Below are 24,001 nucleotides of genomic sequence, written 5' to 3' on the forward strand. Positions count from 1 at the left end.
CTTTACATACCTGGGCCAATTTAAAATACAATGCAACTCTATATTTTGATGTGTTACTATGGGTTTCTCAATAGCACTTTTGAAATTTGGCAAGGAATCTTAAATGAAAATTAGTTTATACAATTAATCTGACAGTTTTGAGGTGAGACTACTTTACTTTATTAAAGAGAAATATAAAGCAATGTAGTGAAACCATCCTCCCAGACAAATATATGTGTTATTAGTGACACACATATGTACCTATTATATATTTATATATATACGTATGTGTGCATATACACACACATGGACATATAAAGCATCTTCGTGTAAAATATGTGTATATAGATGTTTGTATACCAGCAGACATATACACAGACACACACATGGACTTGGGAAAGAGGCCAATGTAGGCCGACAATTATAATTTGAAGTGGTGATTTTGAAATGTACTAAAGCATAAAAACAGACCCATCTCAGCAGGGAGGGAAGGACACAGAGAGCCTCTGATGTAAGTGTGTCACCTGCTGCCCTCTCTCTGTCGTTGGGCCCACACGTCAGCAGTGTCTTCACATGGAACGCAGTGCAGACGTGAAATAGGGTGCTTCTCCCTCACTTCGCCTGTGGACTGTGCTGTTGTCAGAGTCCACAGACCAGATTCTCCATATACGGTTCTTTTGTGATTCTTGATTATGACCCCCTGAGGAAACAAGACCAGCCTGGGGTTCTTGGAGACTGTGTCTCGCTTGGCATATTTATCATCCACAAATCATCTGCTATAAATATACCCCGGCAGGAGCATCATCGGACCGGCTCAGCAGCCTGCAATTTATGAAGGTTATGGGAACCAGTGTGAAGGGTGAAGTGCTATAGAAGGGTGGCTTCCCCTGACCCAGCCCTGCCTTCTCCTTGAATATAAATGACCCTGGGAGTTTGTGCTCCTTTCCATTTAGAATTAAGGCTTTTTAAATTGTCCCTTTTGGCCATTACTGTTATGTCACCGTGTCATGACTAAGATTTTCTGAGAAACATCAGAATGACAGTGTTCAAGCATAATGTGAGAAACCACTAGATGCAAAATAGAAGATCAACCTCACAATGATTCCTCTCCTTTTTACGTACTAATCATGCAAAACGTTCTCCTTTTCTCTATTTTTTTCCACATCTGTCATTAAGCTCTTTAGTTTTGCTCATGGCAAAATAACAGACCTCACCAAAATGTCTTACAAATATCATAATTACAATCTCTATGGAAGTTGAAATAAATGAAATGTGCTTCTCCTTTGTATTGCTGAGTATTGTTTGTTTTTAAAAGAAAATGTATTTGCTTGAGACACAATGTTTTGAATTATGCCCGGTCATAAAACGTTATTTTACTTTCACGGTCCCTTAAATGACTAAAAAATACTGTAATGAACCACAAATGACAGAAAACCAAAACGCCACCCAGGCTGCTCTTAGCAGTGAATTTTCCTGGAACGTGGTGAAAGCCCGCTGGATGGGGAATGATTAACTGTTTCCCTTACAGGGTGTTATTCTGAGCACTTGTCCTAGAAGAGAAAGCCTTGAAGAGGGTCACCCTATTAATTATGTATTAAGCAGCAAAGGGCCAACTTTAATATTTCAAACTACTCCGGTGAATAAAAGATCATCGGCACCTTCCTGTTTTCACTAGAATCCTCTTTAAAAATGTTCTTGGCTATCCAATTGCCCCACGGGAAAGGAACAACGAGAGAAGAAAACCAGCAGTAAAAGCAGGGAGAGAAAAATGATGGAAAATTGTTTATTCAACTTCAACTGCCACTCAAGCAACTTACCCTTAGGAGGACTCCAGCACTTTACACGAATTACCCAGTACGGTCTCCTCCCCCCACCCCACCGCACAAGATTTCAGCACTTGTTTTGCAAACCGCCAACTGCGTTTACAAGCAGAGACATAATCAGTAGGCGAATGACCTTTTGCAGCATGTATGTGAAGCTAGTTCATCAAATACTTGTCAGCCAACTGTCTAGGAGGCAAAAAAAAATAAACACATAAAGGTGGGGAGTGGTGGAAATTTATCCCTTTTTTCCTGCTAAATCGAGAATCTGGTAGTTTCTCCTCCCTCTCCTTTCCCCCGTTTCTTCCCACTCCCGTCCCCAAACCTGTTACTAGGGAAACTTGAAAAAGAATCAGATACATTAGGAACACAAAACAAAAGTTTAGACCCCACAACCATGATCCCATTGCCATGCAGAAAGCAATGCAAGATGCCCAACCTCGGTCGCCGCACCGCGGTGCTGACAAAGCCTGTATCTAGCCAGAACAAATAAGATGTTAATTGCAGCCTCGCTGAGAAAAACTAGGATTGTTCCGCCCGGAGACACGCCGCAGCTCGGCAGCCGAGGTGGTGCCCCCCGCGCTCGCCGCTGACCATCAATTCCTCCGAATCCCGCTGCTGAAATGACAGCTCGTCGGCTGCGACAGGTCCGCGCTAAAAGAAAGAAAGACCGTCAAGTCCTGTATTCACTTCCCACCCCGCCGAGCCGCCCTCCCGTCCTGCGCAGCCCCCAGGCCTCGCCTCCCAGAGTTTCTCTTACAGTCGCTCGCCGCCAGCCCCAGCGGTGGGAACTGAGGATGCACAAGCCTCCCAGACGCAGAAAATCGCGCTTTCGGGACGTGCTGGGTTTTGAGAAGCCGTGACGGGCAGGCGCACCGCGGCCAGGGCTGGAGCTCCGCCTGGCCCCCTCCCGCCCGCCGCCCCCTAGCCCGCGCACTCGCACCCGCCCGCGCTCTCGGGAGGGGCCCGAGCTCCGGGAGGGCGCAGCGGCCGCGGGGCGCGCGGGCAGCCTCGGGCCTGCCGCCGGGCGCTCCGCACCGGAGCCGGCGCGGGGCGCGCGGGGCTCGGGGGCGCGCGGGGCTCGGGGGCGCGCGGGGCTGCGAGCACGCGGGTGGCCGGCGCGCCCGGGGAGAGCGAGCGCCGCGCGCCCCGCGCACGCCCGAGACAGAGCTTTACTATCTCGCTCCCTCTCGCGCCTCCCTCCTCGCTGGGCATTCAAACAGCTTTCCGACATCAGCAGCCGCGGATTTTTCCCTCTCCTTAGCCGCCGTCCGTCCATCAGTACCCGCGGGGGGAGGAGGCGGAGGGAGGAGAGCGGAGAGAGGAGACAGCCTAAGCCGAGCCTGGCGATCCGACCGCGGTTCTCCTGCACTAAACCCGCCGCCCCGACCCGGCTGCCGGAGCCGCCGCCGCCGCCACTCAGTTCGCGTCTCAGCGATTTCTTTGCTTCTTGGCTCCTCGGTTTGTTGAGGGGTAGATTTAGCAAAACACATCCTCGCTCCTAAGCCACTTGCATTTTTTCGTTTTCTTAGAGTCTCTCCTCGGGGGTCCGTCCCCCCCCCTCCCCCCCGTTGGAGCTTCGATTCAGTTGGATACGGCGTCAGGCTCGGGGGTCCTGGAGGCTTTTTTTTCTCCCACCCCTCTCCTCTTTGATTTCCCCGCATCTTTTCTTTTCTTATGTGTGCATTTAAAAAAAATAAATCCTGATTTTTGAAGCTGAGCCGGGGAAAATGGGCAACGGTGATTGGGACCGAAGGGGAGTCTCTCCGTCGCTGTTGCTGGGACGCGTGCCTGTGCTGGTGTCTTAGAGCAAGAGCCTCCCAGAGCTTTCGGAGTGGAAGGTAAGGACGGGGGTCCAGGGTCACCTTCCCTCTACCAGGGGTCGCCACCGAGGAGCTTGGGGCTAGGCGTTTGCGGAGGGAGGACAAGAAGGCAGGGCTGCTGCTGGCAGGTGGAGGGGCCGCGAGCAAACCCGCCTGTCTGCATTCACTTAAACGCCGCAGCTGAAAAGTTAGAGAAGTCTGGCTTTCAGGAGAGGCGCTGGGTCGGAAGGAACAGGCAGGGAGACCTAGAAAATCGGACGGTTGTGCGTGACTGGGGTAATTTTGGGGGGGGGGGGGCGGAATTTTAGGTTAGAAGGAAGTTAAGATAAGGGGAGGCAGTGGGTCTTCCATTGGGGAAAAAATTCAGTGGAGTGATGGCGCCGTCTAGGTTCGACTAAACTAAAGTGTCACGCAGAAAATCAGTTTGAGAATAGCTAAACTAAACGCCGGTTTGCTTCTCAGTGGGAGACACATAAAGAAAGAAATAAAAACATCCTTCAGACCTCAGTGGCCAGCCTTTAGACACCCCTCACCCCATTCTTTCTTCCTTAAAGAGGGAAATAAAATTGTGTGAACTGGCCTTGAAGTGGGGGGCTGTGGGGCGGGCAGAGTTCAATGATTCATTTTTGATTATTTAGGGTAAAACAAGACTCTGTAAACCAAAGCTTAATGGTGAGAATAAAGAGCATTCTGTTGAGGGGGCTCCCTTGAGCAGGCCTGAAAGTGAGATCAGAGCTGTTTCCTCGCTCTTTCTGAGCCTGGATGAGCACAGCAATGCAGACAAGCACTGTCGAATAAATGGAAGCAAAAGTACCGAATTTCATTAGGAAAAGCAATACGACCTCTTTTTGAGTTACCGATTATAAAACGAAGCCCCCTTTCATGGATGGAATTCCTAATTTAGGCACTTATTGTCACATTGGCTCTCAACGCCTACACTCTATCCTGAAGAACACTGCGCAGACCTGCATTGCCTGCAAAGTGCTACAGCAAAAAAAAAAAGGGGAAATTATTTCCAGAATTTCCTACAACTTCCCCTATTTGTTAACCTTTAGATGCTCGTTGGCTTTATTTTCTCAGGAAGGAAGTGCATTATTCATTGAGCTGTGTGCTTGAAACAGACAACACTGTTTTGGTAGTCCCAACAGTTCTCGTTATTTTAAACTGCTGCTTTATAGAAATTTAGAGTTGGGGCTGCTTTTGCCATAGCAAGACATAGAATGTGGATTATGATCTGGAGAATGCAGACCTGTCTTCAGTGACTTCAGTCCCTGGATCCCGTGTGCATGCGTTGGTGTGTGTTATGCAATGGGAAGGAAGTGGTTTTATCCTTTGGTTCAGAGAAGACCCAGGCAAAGACATGAAAACTCTTAACTATCTATGTGTCTGTATGTCTGTCTCTGTTTACAGAACAGTGGAAGAGACTGCAGCCTAAAGACTTTTAAAATTAACTTGGCATCACTTTTCTCAGCTCAAAGGCTAAACAAAAAAGCAGTGTCATTTATTCTAAGAAATAACTTCTTAAAGGTTAAAGCTGAAAAAAATTCAAGTTATTTTTGGATAACAACTTACAGAGGTAAATATAACCAAGGCTTACTTTCTTATGCAAGGCCAGGTTAGAAAAAAGAAAGAAGAGGAGCTGTGGAGCTGTTGTTGGAAAGGGAGCAGTTCCGTAACTGAAATCTGCTAGGAAAGAAAACGCTAGTATCTTTTATCTGCCATGTGTAAATCTTAAATTACAGTAGGTAACTCTAGATAAAATACCCATAATTTAAAAAAAAAAAAACAAAACATTTAAAAGAGTGAAGCCAGCTCAATTACTGTGGTTCCGGGATTTTTCACTGACATCGCCTTTGGATACAGATCCTAATACAGTGATCCACTTTACGTATCCCGAGAGGGCATGTCACATTGAAATGACGGCCCTAAATCCTGCTTCTCAATGGTGATGTCCAACAACGTCTTCCCTATGTCTCTACCCCTCCATGCCCTTTCTCAGATGATGGTTTTAAAATTCCATTCAGCCACATGAATGAATGCTGGTGATGGTATTTTTGCATGGAATTCCCCATCAGTTCCCACAGCAGCCCCTGCAAAGACAAGTAGGGGTATTTGGGAGATGCTATTTCATCTGCAACAAATTTTCATTTGTGCTTTTAAAATTGTGGCTATCGTTTATCGTAATTATTTTTCACATTTAAGAGAAAAGAAATAATGTGGTGACAGCTGTTCCCAGATTATCAGATTAGATTTTGTGTGCTGATGTTTACTGCAGGCAGAGGACTGAGGGAGACAGAAGGTTGTATAGGTTGCTTAAAAATATTTCAAAAATTAACATTTAGGCTATGGGATTTTAGAAAACATATTTTTCCTCTTCTTTCAATATAATCATAATAAACTTGGAGGAAATCTGATAGATAAATTAGAGCATTCCTATTAATAATCTGTTAAATATTTTTAAATCGAATGTAGAGAACTGGCCATTGTGAATGACCACGTGAGGGCGCTGTTCACACAGCAACAGATAATTTTCCGGCGTTATAAAATAGAAATTATCTGCCCTTCTTTTAAAAAGGGTTTTTTACTGAAATCTTGAAAACAGCTGGCTGTCATATTGGAAGGAGTTTCTTTTTCAATGTGCGTAGACTCCTACTTGCATTTTACTTTCATTGCCATTTTTACAGGCCAAATGACATAGGATGAAGGCTGTTCGTAACCTGCTGATTTATATATTTTCCACCTATCTCCTGGTTATGTTTGGATTTAATGCTGCCCAAGACTTCTGGTGTTCAACTTTGGTGAAGGGAGTCATTTATGGATCGTATTCTGTAAGTGAAATGTTTCCCAAAAACTTCACAAACTGCACTTGGACGCTGGAAAATCCAGATCCAACCAAATATAGCATTTACCTGAAATTTTCCAAAAAGGACCTTAGCTGCTCTAACTTTTCCCTCTTGGCTTATCAGTTTGATCATTTTTCCCATGAAAAGATAAAGGATCTTTTAAGAAAGAATCATTCTATAATGCAACTCTGCAATTCCAAGAATGCTTTCGTTTTTCTACAATATGATAAAAATTTTATTCAGATACGTCGGGTATTTCCAACCGATTTCCCAGGATTACAGAAAAAAGGGGAAGAAGATCAGAAATCTTTTTTTGAGTTTTTGGTATTGAACAAGGTGAGCCCAAGCCAGTTTGGTTGCCATGTATTATGCACTTGGTTGGAGAGCTGCTTAAAATCAGAAAATGGGAGAACAGAATCCTGTGGGATCATGTATACAAAATGCACCTGCCCTCAGCATTTGGGAGAGTGGGGGATCGACGAGCAGTCGCTGGTTTTGTTAAATAACGTGGTGTTACCCCTGAATGAGCAGACCGAGGGCTGCCTGACCCAGGAGCTGCAAACCACCCAGGTCTGCAATCTTACCAGGGAGGCCAAGCGACCGCCCAAAGAAGGTGAGTGCCCAGCAGAGAGGGGATGGAGGGCACTGGGGGCGGGGGATTGAGTTAAACAGGGCTCCAGCAGCGCAGGGCCTAATCGTTGCTCCTTTACTCTGTCATCCTTGGATTCATTTGATTTGTGATCTTCAGTGGTAAAGGTCTCTTAATCTAGTTTTAGGATTTCAAGATTTTAGAGATGGGGCAGGGAGGATGGGCTAGCTCTCAGCAGCATGCCCAGGAAATGCGGGTGGACTATTCAGGAGAAAAGAGATGCCGAAACGTGGAGTGAGTTTGAGTGGAGGTTGATGAGCAAGGAGAAGGAGGCCTTTATAGGCTGCAGCCCCGGGGGAGACCCACTCATACACTGTCACACATGACACCCGTGAAATGCATTTGTAGACTTCTGCCTTCGGCCCCAGCACAGCAAAAAGTCCCCATTCACTTCCTCTCTCCTTTCCCCTCTCTGACCCACGCTCTCATGCACGACCCCCTCTCCAGGTTTGAACTTGGGGCGCCAAGACTAAAAGGTGAAGCAAATTCAATAGCAAGACTGTTTGGACCCAAAGACTTTCTGACACGTGAACACAAGGGCGCCCCCTCTTCCGCAGGCCGGGGATTGTGTTTAAGATGCTCTGCACAGTTGAGCCCACGGGCTCGCCGCTCTTTGGTGGGTCAAGAACCCCACCGGGGGCGCACACTCTGGGGTCTCCTGGCCCTGAGGTCACGCAGGGGCAGCGAAGGAGGGCCGAGTTAAAACAGAGGCTGACTTCCCTCTTGCGTGATTTTTGCTCTTATCTTCTTGGTCCCCTGTTGATATACACCAGGAGAGAGGGAGCATGTCAGAGATGAGCTGGATGGAAAAAACAGTGCAACGGAAATGCGGAGGAAAAAGAGAAAGTAGGGGAGTGATTTATAGCTTCCACCCTGTCGCGGGTCGGGGAGCTCCCAGAGGATCTGAGCTTGTGGATTACGTTTAATAATACAAGAAAGCTACATATTTTGAGAAAATGACTTTCCTGTTTGGAAGGTTACTGGATGTGTTCCATTCGTTTGAGGACATGGCTGATACATACTCCTTCTTGCTCCCCAACCCTGCAACCAGAGAGTCTGTTGATTTTTTATGCAGGAAATGTTTTCTGATCGCCACAAAGATCCCTGTTTGTGGAAAGGGACAGACAAGCTCCAGTCCCTCTTTCTTCCCCCTCCCCCAACAGAAGTTGTCTTTGTGGCCAATATAAAATTGACACGTTGTTGGAGAATTTTCTTTAAGGGTAGCCAAGGCTTTGTAAGGAGGGGAGGGAAAGAGAGAGAGACGGGCCTGACTAGCTAAATGCGAATTCTCTGCCGAAGGCAGTTTGGGGGATGGGAATTATGCAGAGCGATGGTTGGAGCGGAAAAGATTTGTTAGGAATAAATGCAGGCTGATGGCAATGAGAGGGGCGAAACCCTTTCAGGTTTCCACAGGTCAGTGTTTTGCTAACAGCTGTGACTGAAGAAAACAAAGTGGTTTTAAATTACAGGAGTTCTTTTCTCTAGTAAAAATCCCAGAGAAGCACTTGCAACTGCGGGGATGGTATTTAACACCATTTAAAACTAATTAGAGTCCCTGAGAAGAAGAAGCTGCAGCACACGCTGAAAATGTGATGGTACAGGCTGGCTAATAAGACAATTAACGCCAGAAACTAGTTTTGGTTTGCTTGTTTTACTGTTGTTTTAATGAAATTTGGAAAATTTGTTTGTTCAGAGGTTAGAATTTTATCATCAAATTGACTGCTGATGACAGTGGAAAGTGAATCCAGCTTGCAACCCTTTTGTGTGAATGGTAGCAAGTGACAAAAAGTTGTTGTGTGCACATTAAGCATGATTTTTAAAGATTTTGCTGGTCATGATCATGAGATGTGGCTCAGGACCATTCTGAGATTTATAGAATTTGGACTAGATAGCCATTTGTTTTGTGAATGACTAAGAATAAGAGTGATTTTAGACATTAGATGTATAAATCATGTGGGAGAATGTATATTTCTTTTGGCTAATTAGCTGGCAAAATGAGAAAGGAATACCACCATAGACAAATAAATAATGATATTCAAATTGTTAGCATGGGAATAGAGCTGAACCAAGAAAAGTTTATATAACAAGGGAAGGATATATGTTGTATCGGTAAAATTGCAGAGCCTGTATTCTCTGTATTTGAGATTTGTGCTCTTTAATTGTTTGGGTATTCTGAGTCAGAAAGGCAGGGATAAGTAATTCCTGATGACATAATTGTAGCTGATGCATTTGTAAGTAATTCTTATAAAATATATACAGCACTCCTTACCTCATCCAAAGAAGGCCTTTTAGGCTACACTGCATTGTAGGAAAGGCATGTGAAAATCTGCAGACTCTTAACTTACTCAAATTTATGGAAAGCATATTAAATCTTAAATATTTGGTATAAATAATATATAAAATCTTATGAAAGAATTATTTAATACCATTTCAAATAAACTATCACATAATGATATTCACAGGGCTCGAGGTCAATAGTTACATATAATTGTGCTACTCATGTCTAATTTTATTCTAAAATATCTTCACTTTATATGGTAACATGTAATCCCAGCTTCTAAAATGAGATTTTAAAAATTCCACTTATACTTTGTATTACTTTATGATTTTGATTTTTTATGGAAAATTAGTCAAACTCTCCTGTAAGTCATTAAGGGAATAAATACAAGATTATTCTGCACAGTATTTGACTCCCATTTTATTCACCATAGTGAGTACTGACCCAGAAAACCTTGAGTAGAAATATTTTCCACGTTTGTTACATCATAGAAGTGGCACAAATTTGACAAAAGAGTCTTTACACTCAGTAGATGCAATTCCAGATTGTTTTGTGTGATGCTAATGGTGATGGCAAAGGTATACCAAATGCTGAGTATTTTCAATGCGTCCATTGGAATCACAGAATCATATTTAGTTATTATTTGAGAAAACTGTAGGCTCCCAGGAATGGGATGTCAATTTTGAGGTAGGATTTTTACTGAAATGTTTCTTAATAATACTTTCAGGGACTGAAGATTTCATAGCTAGAAAATGCCAAGAAGAAAACTATCACTGTTTGTAGTGACAACACCAACAATTGCACGTCATCTTGAATACACGATAAAAGTAAATTATTGGACTGAGGCTTCACTGCAGGGTTAAAGTTTTGTACATTCAAGTATCTTCCTATTTAAGATCATACTTGACACTGGCATGTAATTGTAGAAACCCATTCCCTGATTTTTATGTGACATTTTGAAAATTATGAAAAATTTTGAAAAAATTTCAAAATAATTTTTGAAAAATTTGATAAAAAAGTAAATCGACCAAATGAAGCATTTTAAAAATAATAACGTCTTATTTCAGGCAGCTATTTAAAAAGAAATTGTGTGCATATTGTGTATATAACTTTTATTTTAAAAGAAAACTGGAATAACGTTGCTGTTTACCTCATTTTCAGATATAAGTCTGAAGAGAGGCTGGCATTTATTCCTGAGGTCTTTATTATATTTTATAGGACTCTTTTACCAAAGGTAATTGTGGGCTATATGGCTAAAATATGAAAGGTGAGATTAGATCTTATTTCTTACTCCTTTGTTTAAAATAAATAATTAAAGCAGTTAGGGCAGAAGAATTCCACCCCGGGGTCTCTAAGTCACATAATCAGCCTTAATGGAACCTTTGTTTTCTACTTACATCAATGGCGCTACTTATGTGCAGGGAGGTTGGGAATCCCTGTATAGATTCCAGGAAATCTGAATACACACATTCATTTGTCTTTTCATTCTGCTTCTTCTAATCCTTGATATTCTACCACCCAAGGGAAGTGTAAAATCTAGCTCGAGTTGGTGTGTGTTTGCATCTTTACGCACATATTCGTCGTCTAGAACAATTTGTGTCTCTCTCAGTGTTCTCATTTCTTCCTACCTTTGCTCATTTTGCTCTCATCATTGTCTGAGCCACCTTCCACCTTGCTCTCTACCCTCCATTGATCTTACTTCCTTTGTAAATGACCGCCATGAGCCCACACCCTTTATCAGGATGTAGAAAGATAGACTGAGTCTGTTGTTCCTTGAATCAGAGCCTGACAGTTGCCCTGTCCCTTGGCTGGATCCCATAGGCCTTTGCATGTACTGTACTTCTCTTCTAGCATTTATCATAATGCAGTGTATCGTCCATTTATATTTCTGTCTCCCTCCACTAGACTTGGGAATTCCTCAAGTATAATGACTGGGTCTTTGAATTGTCTAGAACAGTCTTAACAGAGCTTCAGTAAATATTGGTTGAAGTGAATGTTAAATGAATAAAACAAAAAAAGATCTCCAGAGGAAAGATAGCAATAAATTGGTACTATCAAAAGAATAAAAATACATCATTTTGGGAAAGCGGCCACCTTTTACTTTCTCTTTTTTTAGGGCAAGATGGCTACCATTTATATAATTTCCAGTTCCATTAATGTATTATTTATACCAGCTCCTGATCTCAAGGTATTATTTAATAATGTTTTTAAAAGAACAAGAAGAATGCAGTCATTGAGCAATATTCTTACTTTCATATATATTTATTTTAAGAGAGTAATGATAAATATAACTTTCTATACCTGGCTGTATACAAAAAAAGTGATAAGAGAATTTGCCAGTTCTGTCTGTTTGTCTTCATTGCTCTCTGCTTTTCTCTCTTCTGACTGTAACATTGCTTCTACGGTAAGGACCCTTCCCAAATCCTCTCTTCCACAGTTTGAGGAGAGATATATGCAAACCTTTTCCAAGAAAGAGCAAAAGAATATTTTCATGTCAAGTTCAGTGCTTCTGTGTCCTCTCCTGGTCATGATCTATAAATACTGTGATAGTAGAATATTACTAAAATTGTAGGCCTGGTCAAGTAAAATGCCGTAATTTTTAGTTTTGTCATTTTAGAGTTTTGTCAAACAGTTTAGGGAGTAGCTCATACACATAGTAGGTGATGAAACACAACTCCATTACATGGCATCATATTATTTGGAGACTATAAATAGTAACATGAAAATTTGTGTGCCCAATGCATGCATGTCATACTTGCACATGTGTGCCAAGATGCATATTTCTGTGGGTTTTTATGATAGCTATGGAATAAATATACTGCAGGTTAGTCTTCTTCCAAAACTGAGATGGGAATTTTACTTAGAATCCAGCTTCATGCCTGACTTTATTTACTTCATTTCGTAAAAGAAGCAATTTTATTATTAAACTGAATACTTTTGTAAAGTATAATATTCTTTAGAATCAGTGTGCTATATATTACCTATAAAAGTCATCTTGGCCTTGGATCTGAAATCAATGTTCATTCAAAAATTAACTTTTCTTACTTTTTCAAAGTAGCATGCTCTGGGTTTTAAGGTCCTGAACCAGAGAGAGCTGAGTTTGAATCTGCTCTTCCTCATGCCTGTGTTATTCTGTGTTACTGCTTTCCCCTTCTCAGATTAGGTTAGTAATACTTGTTTCTCAGGGCACAGGAGGACAGGAAATGACGTCATGTATTTAAAAAAACTCTAATGAAATTAATGGCTTGGAATACTTTAGTTCCTGTCAGCCCTGTGGAAATTTGTTCCCAATTCAATTAACTAATAAAAATCGGAGAGGTATTCAATTTTTCTAAGTGTGTCACTTCTTTGAAATGAATGAAAAGGGATGTTTTGGTGTAAGATGTACTTGGGTCCCTACAGTGACTCAGCCGACCAGTAGCATCTTTGACAAGTGACTGAGCTGGGCTGAGCTCGACTCGTTAACCTGCCGTAGCAGAGCGTTCTGTTAAATGAGGTTGCACACGTGAAACACTTGGTCTATTGCTCTAGCTATAGTAGGTCCTCAATTTCGTTGTTGAAACCTCTTTTTTATTCTTATCTTTTGGCTATAACTGATAGAGAATTGGTAATAAATAATGAAGGAGCTTGTCCTTTAATATTTGAACTTATTTAGCAGTTTAGGGCATTTGACAAGGGATCATTAAGCCTCTGGAATGTATGTCTGTTTTGTATGAGATGAAGGAAAGGCGGCATTGCCGTACCTTTGTGTTGGTGGAGGCGTGACTAATTCAGCAAATAGATGGAGCTCATGGTGGGTGAGTCATCCTGGGCCTGGGAAGCTGTCCTCTGGATATCATTGCTGAGAGCCTGCAAAGCCATTTAAATTAAACAGTTTCCAAGTATTTTATTCTTTGCCACATTATGCAAAATTAAGTTCATGTTTTGAGATCTGTTTTGAAAAGGGATTATCTTGAAATATATGTCCATTATAGCCAGATGGGAAAAAGTAGGACTTTTTGGAATTTTTTCCACCGAATTGTTATCAGTTATTACAGACCAGTGAACCCCAAGATTCCCCCAAAATCTTACATATTCAGATACTGAAAAGAAAACAAAAACTTTTGTTAGTACTCATTTGAAGATTCTGATATTTTCTTAAAGCAAAATTAGAAAATGCCATCCAAGAGACTCCATAAAATGCTAAATGCTGTGTTCAATTATCTTTCAACTGTCATTCAGGAATTTTGCTCACTTGCAGAGAATGACCTGTCTACATATCTGTTAAAGGTTAATAAGTCCTGTATTTCAGGTTTGCACAGAAAGTGCAATAAGTAACAAATTTATAGTAAATACATCAGTAGGCATCTGTTTATCTCAAAATTAATTGAGTGAATAAAAGTCATTTCTGAAATCTGATGTGGTTGCTGATATATATTTTTCCCATAACCAACCCCCAACACATAGTCATTATGCTTGAAACAGGTTATAAGATATGAATGTAAAATGGCTACTGTTTGAATGCAAATGTATGAATGCAAATGGCTACCATGTTAAGTGAAATAATCTACCCTCTAACATAATCCTGGATATTATATTCTCAAATTATTTCTTCTAGATAACGAGTTTCATTGGGGACAGAGAATTGTTTGGGAAAATAGAACAAATATGTGCATGGAAAAGACATTAGAACACTGATGGAACCAGATTACAACATTTAGAATGCAATTTAAATGCGCTCAGACATAATACAAAGCATTAAAACAATTATGGACTCAACCAGAGAAAGCTACCTTGGTGAAATCACTTTTTAGCAATAAATATGTTAAGGTGATAGCAGTGTCACAGAAAGATTTGCTCTCCTGGGTAATTCATACTGGGTAAGTAGTATACATTATTCATTTCATGACATTTTTACTGGTGTTCCTCCTTTTTAAGGTAATTTTAAAAATTTGATAAAAAATTAATTTCTGCACTTGCAAATCTAAATAGTAATAATTTGTTCTCCAGTAAACACATTTTTAAAGAGAAACATCATCTACATATCACTGCTAAGACAATAAAGAAGTAAAATGGTTTATAAATTGGAGGAATATAGTAAAGTCTAACTTTGAGCAGGTGCTCTCCCGTTTGCAAAGCCCTATCGCAGATACTGATTTATTTGGGCAATCGCTGTGTGAGGCCTGTGCTGTTGGCTCCATTGACTTGTGCTGAGTATACAGAACAGCCTAAGTACTGTGGTCTCCCTTTCTCTAAAAATTTTAATACAAATTGGTTCAAATGAAAAACTAGAGAATTTCAGAGCTATGGTCTTCTCACTCCCTCTGTTTCTAGAGCGTTTGAATCCGAGTCACCAATTCTCAGTCATAAAGGACTTTGGGCGTTAACCAGACCAGATCTTCCTGATTAATGGAATCCCAATCTGCAAACATATGATGGAACATCATTTCAACTGAACATAACTGTTCTTGGAGTTTACATTCAACACCATCTCTATAATGTAAAAGAGACACCCTCATTTAGGACTGTTTCATAGATTTAAGCAGTAAAAAGAAATTACTTGGCGTCTAGCCAGGACAATAATCAGAGTATATTTTGCTGTGCTACTGAATGCAGACCAGTCTCTGCAAGTTAAAGCTTTCATTCATTAGATTTTTGTTCTATTTGGTGTATATTATTTAAGCAAATGTGATGTAGGTCTCAAAAAACTATTGACCTTCAGTCTAAGCTCATTAAATTGAAAGAACAATGTGTTTCAAGCTTAGAGTCTGTCTCGATTTACTAAGTCGATTTAGCAAGATCCTTCTTGGGTTTTCATCTCATTATCATTTTCTAGAGAAATATGCGTTTTGGAGAAATAACGTCATCTTACATTTGTTAGTTCTTCTGTGGTACACAGAGGAATGTTGTTGAGGGTGGGTGAAGAGCTGAGATCAGGGCCCTCTGCCTCTATGGAAAGTCACAGCTTCTGTCGGGTGGGCTCACCTCTGAGTCTGGCAACCACTCTCTCCTATTCCCTAGGCTTGTGGGTAGTAATGGTTCCCACTGTTTCTAACCCCGGGCACTGTACCATCTCTCCTTGGTTTCTCCAAGCACTATCCATGCTTGATTCTCTTAAGTTGCCTTAGTTGGGGGCACCATCTGCTTCTTACTGGGACCCTGACTAATAGAGGGGTGTATAATTTTGGTGGTGAGGTCATTTCTGACTACTTATGACATTGGTCTGAAACTGCTGGTGTTTTAAATTTCAATACTTCCTTTTAATGTGCAAAAGGTCTTCTGTACTAATTAGTACTTCTACAGATTGGCATAGAGAGCAGCCCAAGTAAACAGAGAAAGAAAGAATAATAATTTAATGAACTGAGTTAATGAAAATTAAAATCACTTAGCCATTTTATTTTTAGCTCAGTTGAAATGATATTTTTTACATTTAATGCTCACTCAGTATCGGTTTGTGTTCATCTTAATAACTCGATTGAGTGTAGACCCTCCAGGTGTTTTTTCAGCAAGGCTGTTGGTTTTTTGATTGTTTGGCTTGTTTTTAAGTTACGTAATACGTATACATTCATATACATCATATACACATTTCTTTCAGTGTTCATGTGACCCCAGAATATTTGAATGGGCTTGGACAGTCAGAGAAGTTTCTGAGTTGATAATTAAAAACAAATAACTTTAAGCCTCCCATATGAAACATAGAAATTCCTGACAGATTAAGATTTAGTTCTAAATTGGTATCATTATAAAATTGGAAATATAAAATGAAAGCAGGGTCTCAGTTGCTAATCCAAGTTTCATTTTGCCTGTTAATTTCAGTCTCTCTCAAAGCAAAATGAAGACAAAACACACACAAAGCATCATTTTCCTTCTTTGTTTCGTTTCACAAAAGGAATTGAGGCAAAGTTTGCCCAAGTTTGCCCTTAGAGTTTCATAAAGAAAATTATTTTTTACTTTTTCTCTGTGTTTATCTATTTGTTGCCTTTCACATCAAGGAAGGATCCTGAGAGGAACAGGTGAAATAACTTGCAAAACCGCCCCCCCCCAAACAGAAAAAACTACCGTCTTTTTCTGAACTTCTCTTGAAAGAGAACTTTATGATTTTTTGAATAGGTAGTACATAACAAATATTATACTGGGTGCTTTGGGAAATATTTCTTGTTTGCTACTCATAATAATTGTAATGTGGAAAAGAGGGCACCTTGGGAAGACAAAAATCTGTTTACTTTATATAATCTTTCCACATAAATCTGGCAGGCTTTCAGAGCCCTGCTTCTGCACAGTAGACTGAGAAATTTCAGTTTATTTTGGCTTCCCAGGGAGGTCAGCTTCCTTTACAGATGTGTCAGCCTGTGGTCAGCTCTCTTTGGCTGGCCTTGGTTTTTGTAGCTTGAAGGGCAAACAGTATGTATTTTTTAAGTGGTGCCTGAGAAATTAACCAAGTACAGTGGTGGTGGGTTTTTTTCTTTTTTAATGCTCTTTACTTTCAAATATGGTGAAGTAAATAGCTGTGGAGCACACTGTTGAACACCTTAGCCTGTAATATATTAAAATCTGCCCTTCCCTGCAATTTTCTCATGACTATACTGTGGTGTGCAGCTGCTGATAAACAGCACATGTGCGTTGGAGGCATAATAAATGTTACCTGTGCTTGCCTCTGGCCTCTGCATTCCCGAGACCACAGAAACCACAGACAGGGCAGGAGGGGAGTTTGGAAGCAGGATAGAAATTGATCCACTAAGTAGTAAGAACTGATGAAGGCGGAAGAAACACACACATGTAGCTTGTGAATTAATACAACTTTTTTTTCTTAGCAGTGGAGCATTTTTTCTAAATAAAAGCCAATATATAACACAGATTTTAAAAAATAGAGCTGCTTGGGTAGAAGTGGCCAGGAGGCCGGGAGCCGTGCATGGTCAGCCTCTCCTCTCCTCCCACGTTGGCTCCAGAGGCAGCTCTGCTCGAAAAAACCGCGGCGGAACTATAAATCTTAGAAGCTTCCGTGTGGAGCCACATGTGAGAAATTAATGTTAGAAACCTGCTTCCTTAGAGAAACTAATATTTCCAGTGTTATGATCACCAAGAACGTGTAAGAACTGCCGTTGTGTTTTTGGTGCATTTTGCTTAGAAGAAAAACCATCATTTGTGTGGGCTCCTCTGGCCCACGGATCTGTGCTTCCTTTTCTCCGTGCCCTGCTCCTCCCCACCCCACACGGTAGGCACGGTGCCTCGCGCAAGCCCTCAGCCTGCTCTCGCGCCTCTCAGGCAGCTTCGATGCCTTCCGGGCAGCATCCCATGAGCATTCTCTGTCACCTTTCTGCCATGTCATCCAGTCAGGTGGGCATCTGCTGTCTCCTGCCAGGCTTTAGCGTCTCTGCCGTTGGCTTGAGGACTTCAGTATAATGAAATCATGCTGTGTTTAGACCAGAGGTGAGACCCTCACCCCTTCTCCTTTCTCTGTCACACTTGTCTGATAAGAAACCTGCTCATGACCCATCTCTAGTGCCTGTTATGTAAACGCGTCCATCAGTCTCTCTGGAGTCAGTTCCGTGGCTCCTTGTGGGGCCTCAGGATGAGTGTGACAATTCTCCATCTTTCTCTCTAGTTTTCTGAATCCTAAACCTCTTCCACTCTAGGTTCCCAACCCTTCTGTACATTTGCTATTCCAGTCATATTTCTTGCTCACACACTAGGTTACCTAGGTAAATAAAAATGTTATTTTAGAATTTCTTTGGATCAATTAAAGTTAAATTGACAAATATTCAGAAGCCCTAATTTTAAGTCTTTATAAATGTAATTTATTTGAGTGTTATTTGTTCTCTCTTCCTTATTGTTTTGTTAATCGCCAAATAGTTCAGTTGCAAACTGTCAAACTACTTGGAATAAACTAGTTACTAGGGCACTGAAAATTATTTTGAGACGTTTGATTGTTCACATGTAATGGAAATCCAGAACTGAAGAGAGCTTATTAAAACAACGACAAAAAGCTTGTTAACATTGACGTTCCATAGATAGGAGTGGATAATTGAGGTGTCATTAATGTTCTTCATCAAATAGTTCCAGCCTTCTACCATTCTGAGCACACGTAGGAATTGTGTTCCTGGACCACTTGTGGTTGGATGGGGTCATATGAATGGCTCTGGCCAATGAGTTGGGAGCAAAAGTGACATTTGTCGCTTCTGAGCTGGATCATTTCATTGCTGGAGTGAGACCAGGAAGGTCTCTACCTCTGGTGCTAAGACCTGTACCGAGAGAGAAAGGGCTCCTCTGTCAGCCTGAGTCCTTAAATGACTGAAATGAGGGGAGACCCCTGCCCCATGCCCTTGCCCATCTGTAATGGTTGTGATGCACGAGCAAGGAACTTTTTCTGTTTTAAGACCGTGGGAATTTGGGGTTTGTCTTTGTTACTGCAGCCTAGCCTGCAGTCTAAGTGATGCGGAGTCTAGGGGGTGGTGCTGATCGATAGTGCTAAAGGTGATCAGGTGCACGGGGATGTGACACAGCCGTGATGCTGCTATGGCTGTGTCCGTCTATGAGATTCTGGGGGGAGGAACTCACCCACATATTCTACAATGTATTCTGGAGTAGCTGTATTTGAATTTATTGCCAGCAAAACTCTGGAACTCATTTTAGGTATTGTTTATCAATATGTTATTGTTTTAGCCTAATTAAAATTAATACTAAAATAACTATGATAACTGTATGTTTATATTACAAGAAACCATTCTTTCAACACTTATTTAAAAAATTAATGAGTTTTTCTATATTTTCAAACTTACCTAGAACAGAGACTATTGTGGTCTTTTGCTGAGTCATGCTTGTCACAGAACTAAGTAGAAAACATTCATGTTGGCTGGTAATTTTTGCTAAAAGATAAAAACTTGTCCTACTCCCTTCCTCTTTGTCCTCCCTTCCTTTCTCTGTTTTCTTCCTTCCCTTCCTCCCTCCCTTCCTCCTTTGTTCTCTTCTTCCTTTTTTTCAGATACTTAGGCTGTGATTTACAGATGTTGATCTAGATTCCATATTGCAGTAATGTCTACAGACTCTGTTATCAATATACGTGTAGGTGTTTGTGGTAAACAGATATTTCTGTGGTTCTTCATGGGGAGCTTGTAATTACTTAGGAAGCACTGCTTCATTAATCTTAACAATTTTCCTGCGAGGTTAATTATGTAGCAATAATTAACGTCCCCTTTGAGTAGGTGGGCTTTTGTCACTTTGAGAAGCATTCTTGCCTCCCACGAGAGGCTGGAGGGCAGGTCGGCTGCTGTGAGCTGTACTCTGTGGGATCCTTAGCGGGCATGATGAGCTCTTCGCCAGGTTAGCGGTGCACCGGCAAGTTCTGCTCTGCTGGCCCTGCCTTCCAGTGTTTCCCCAGCTTTCTTGTTCTCAAGAAGTTTGGATTATGCTATGCTCGTTAATTATAAGAGACACGCTCCAGGACTCAAAGAGGCATATACAGGCCATTGAGCAACTGAGAAATTAAAACAAGAGCAACAACAAATACTTTCTGGGTTTTTTTTCCATCTTATATTGTGTTCTGAAGAAAATCCAGACGTGGAGCAAATTGTCAGTTCCCTTCCCATGTGTTTATATCCTACAGGGCCGCACATGTACGCATACTCGCTTATCCATGAATTTGTGGTATTGGATGCCCAGAGCTATTATAAGCATAGATGATTTGAAAAGATAAACGTATTCCAGTAGTTTGAGAGTATATTTCCTGTTAAACTGCATTCACTAACTAAATATTTACTAAACAAATCTAACTAGAGTGACTTATGAGAAGATCATAGGAATGACAAAGAATAAACATACCTTTTGCAATGGAAGCTTTAAACTTTAAGTAGATTTGTTTGAAATTTCAGGTGGAGTCTTTTTAATAAATACATTCAGAACAGTATTCTGTGGATCTTCTTGGATACCTGAAATTAAAGTTTTACTTAGAATTAAAGAGTAAATCATTTGCCAAGCAGGTTTCTAAAAGTTGAAAAGAAATGTCAAAAGTGAACAATTTACTTTTACATTTCTGCAAAATGCACATAGATCATGTTATAACAAATGAACACTCTCTTAAATTGTCTTTAATCATTGATTATTTTCTTCCTTTGGAACTTTGTTACGTACTAGATCCCACGCATCCCACAGCCATAAATTCAGCTTCGGATTTTAGATATTTCCTGAGAGAACGTAGTTTTAATGTGAAACAAAAATTGCTGCAGGAGCCAACGTTTCCTAGTAACGAAGAGTCAGACTCTGGGTTCAAATCTCGTTTTCTCCACTTCTGAGAATGTTCCGCACCTCTCTAAACCTCACTTCTTTCTCCTGAAGAGGTGATTATCTTAGTGAGGTAATTGAGAGATTGAATGAGATAATTAATGTAAAAAGCTTAGCATGATTCCCCGATTTTGTGGTAGAGGCTCAATAAATGTTAACTTTCATTAATTAGATGATTCTGGAACTCTTTACTGGATTAGGTTTCTTTAAGACAACAAGTAAAATTTTGATTCATAATAAAAAATAATCGATTTATTTAATTGACCTCCGAGAAATTAAAATGCCTCCTGAATCGCTTAGCCTACAGAAATGCACTCTGTATCTTTAATCCCTTATTCCCTCTGAATACTCATGTTCCTGAGAGAAACAGGCTAGTTAAGCTGCCATATCCGTTCTCCTTTACTCCTCATTTCAAAAATGAACCACTCTGTTCACAACATCATCATTTTCCCTCTTAAAATGGACTGGTCAGTGCTGTGCACAGATTGTTTGACAAAGGGTGATTGCCCCGAGTGATTCTCTCCTGAAGACCCAGATGCGCTCTAATCAGAAAGCAGTGTTGATTCTATTTGTCTGCCTAAGCAACTTCATCTTCTGGGTATTTTCCTGAAAATATTTATGTCCCTTTGGTTTAGTCCTTTCTGCATAATATTATGGTTTAAATGGGTTCACATTATATCGGTTAGGTCAAGTTAAAGTCTATATTTCGATTTCTTTCTAAGAACTGGTATGCATGTTAAAATCAAGCAAACTGTAATTACGTCTTGCCCTGCGATGACTCCATTTTCCTTCTGAGCAATCAGATCTCCTAGAAAAAGATCTTGCTTGCTGCCTGCTTTTAAAATTTGTTCTAAGGCTTAATGTAAGAAAATATCAATAAAATATAAATCCATATTATATTTTTCAAAAGACCCTAGTTTTTTACTTTCGATTTTGTCAAACTTTTACTTTTGCCATTACAAGCAAGAGAATTAGCAAAGTGACATTAGATTTTAACTCTCTCTAGTCCTTTGTATTTGGAAGAGCGCTTAGATTAAAAGACTGAACAACTGTCCTCTGGCTAAGACTTGCCATCACCATCTGAGCACCTGCAGGCGAGGCCCCTCATCTCTCAGAGAGAGCTTCAGTTTGCTCAGTTATAAACAGAGAAATGATCATGTGAAACTCGTAGGACTGGATGGAAAGTAAAACGTGAAAGCCATTTAGAAAATGGAAACTGGCATCCAAAAATGTTGTTGTACTTGTTATTGCCAACATTAACTTGTAGATTTGGTGAAGTTTATTAGTTTAGTCCATTGGCATGTATATATGTGAAATAACGGTCCTGTCCTATGATAGTAAACATCAAAAATTGTTGGATTAATTGTTGGGCTTGGCATTTGTAGGTAAGACCTTGATTTTCTGTCCTTGGGAAAATGCTCTATTCTCTTGGCTTTTCTTTGTATTTTCTCTATCAATGGAAGCAATGACAGTTCGAGCTTCACATTTAGACAGTGCAATTTGATTGCCAGCCCTGCCTTCCTCTAGCTTTGTGACCTTTGGCAGTTTGTTTCATATTTGTGGACCACATTTATGTGTCTGTAACATAGAGATCATCTCTATGCCATTTCCTTTTTTTCAAAGGTAGTCTATACAAAAAAACAATACTAAGATTTATGCATGAGTAATGTGGAAGTAGTCAGTTCAGGTTTTTTTAAGTAATCAAAAACCTTAAGTTTTAGGCTGCCCACAGTAAATTAAAGTATGACTTCACTGCTGTTCAGCTCTAGCTTTCCTCGTCATGGGATGAAGATCAGAAATATAATGAATCATTGCATAATAAGCTTCCACTCTTACGTCAGTCAGATAACCAATTTGAAAATAAACACATCCTTTCTTTTTCGTGGGAAAGTCAAAAGTTTGCATTGGAGGAGAATGAGTACAGATGAATGCTGTGGAAAAGTTATCCCAAGTGCCAAAAAAACTGGGAAAAAACTATAATTTTACAGAACTAATTATTTTCTTTAGGGAGCAAAATTTCGGTGACATATCAAGTAATTAAAAATTAACTATATTAATCTTTAAAGAATACAAATCAGGTAAATTTTGCATCAGTGTAAATTCTGAAATAGACTAAAATATGGAAACGTGGATAACACTTCATAATTTCATGGACTGTTTTTGTGTCAGTCCTGAAAAACTACAGGTTGGAATTTGCCCCTCTGCAGGTTATGGGTGGGAATATTTCAGAGGAAAAATGTGATCTAGCAGCCAGCCATGCAAGTGTTCTGATGAAGTACTCATCACATTTAGTGGATAAAATGCCTGCTAGTTACTTTCTACTTAAAATAATCAACTTGTGAAGAGTTTTGGCAAACCTAATACCTGGTAAACACTTTTAAAAAGCATTCAATTTTGTACTTTTGAACAAGTGTAGCACACTTAGTAGGTGGAAATAGATTCAGATTTTTAAAATAAACCTTGCTTAATTCACGTTGTATCAGCCTCAATAGTTATTTTGACTTAGAGCTTGCTACAACTGGCATTGCACAGCTTAACCCCTAATGTCATAAACTTTTCGGGTCACCTGATGTCAGTGAGGATTGGCTTTTTCAGAAATCCATTAATAGAAATTTACCACAGACAGTGGATATTTTGAAGAGAATCCAAATGGAACATAACAGATCACCAAGCCTATACATTTTATTCTTTACTTTGTGGACTTGTTTATTATTTGTGCATGTATTTTATAATCACAATACCAATGAATACTTTACGGTGTGTCAGGTACCATTTCAGATATTATCTCTTAATTTTCATAAAAGACCTAGGAGGTATCTAATATCATCACCTCCAATTTCCAGATGAGGACTCTGAGACACAGAGAGGGTAGGTGACTTGCCCAGTACCACATTGAGAAGGGGAGGAGCTGAATTTGAGTCCTTCTCTTTTTTTTTTTTTTTCCCCTGCTTTATCTCCCCAAACCCCCTCTGTACACAGTTGTATATCTTAGTTGCAGGTCCTTCTAGTTGTGGGATGTGGGACGCCGTCTCAACCGTGGCCTGACGAGCAGTGCCATGTCCAAGCCCAGGATCCAAACCCTGGGCCGCCGCCGCAGAGCGCGCAAACTTAACCACTCGGCCACGGAGCCGGCCCCATGAGTCCTTCTCTTAATCCCTACCATCTGCTGCCACGCTGTAAAGACAAACACAACCTAATATTTTTCAATAATTCGAAAGTTGCTTAACTTATGCAAACCATTGTAACTATAAGATGTTTTAAAATAGTATAAAGTTTTATTTGAAAACCTCCGAAGTCCATTTCCTTTTAATATTTAGTAGCCCCTGCTCTGCTAATGCTAATTCCGACTCCTCGTC

General features: G+C 40.5%; 2 protein-coding genes across 9 annotated transcripts in view; one reads left to right on the plus strand and one right to left on the minus strand.

Moving 5' to 3' along the window:
* Positions 1 to 1,748: 1,748 nt before the first annotated feature.
* LOC139077194 (uncharacterized) lies at positions 1,749 to 4,593 on the minus strand. The gene is made up of 4 exons (XM_070583912.1): positions 4,560 to 4,593; positions 3,665 to 3,867; positions 2,560 to 3,300; positions 1,749 to 2,453 (listed from the first exon to the last, which is right to left on the minus strand). Exons 1-4 carry the CDS (start codon positions 4,591 to 4,593, stop codon positions 2,322 to 2,324), a joined length of 1,110 nt encoding a protein of 369 aa, XP_070440013.1. The 3' UTR covers positions 1,749 to 2,321.
* Positions 2,889 to 24,001, plus strand: part of ADGRB3 (adhesion G protein-coupled receptor B3) — a 644,987-nt gene continuing 623,874 nt past the window's right edge. For 3 of the 8 annotated variants that reach the window (XM_070584840.1, XM_070584842.1, XM_070584844.1), the window contains exons 1-2: positions 3,300 to 3,640; positions 6,307 to 7,078. In XM_070584840.1, the coding sequence (XP_070440941.1) occupies positions 6,322 to 7,078 (757 nt within the window). In that variant the 5' untranslated portion in view covers positions 3,300 to 3,640; positions 6,307 to 6,321. Of the gene's footprint in view, positions 3,641 to 5,032; positions 5,199 to 6,306; positions 7,079 to 24,001 lie in introns of all 8 variants that reach the window. The other 5 variants (XM_070584841.1, XM_070584843.1, XM_070584837.1 and 2 more) reach the window with 4 other exon arrangements.

This window comes from Equus przewalskii, chromosome 19 (assembly GCF_037783145.1).
Source record: "Equus przewalskii isolate Varuska chromosome 19, EquPr2, whole genome shotgun sequence".
Taxonomy (NCBI): domain Eukaryota; kingdom Metazoa; phylum Chordata; class Mammalia; order Perissodactyla; family Equidae; genus Equus; species Equus przewalskii.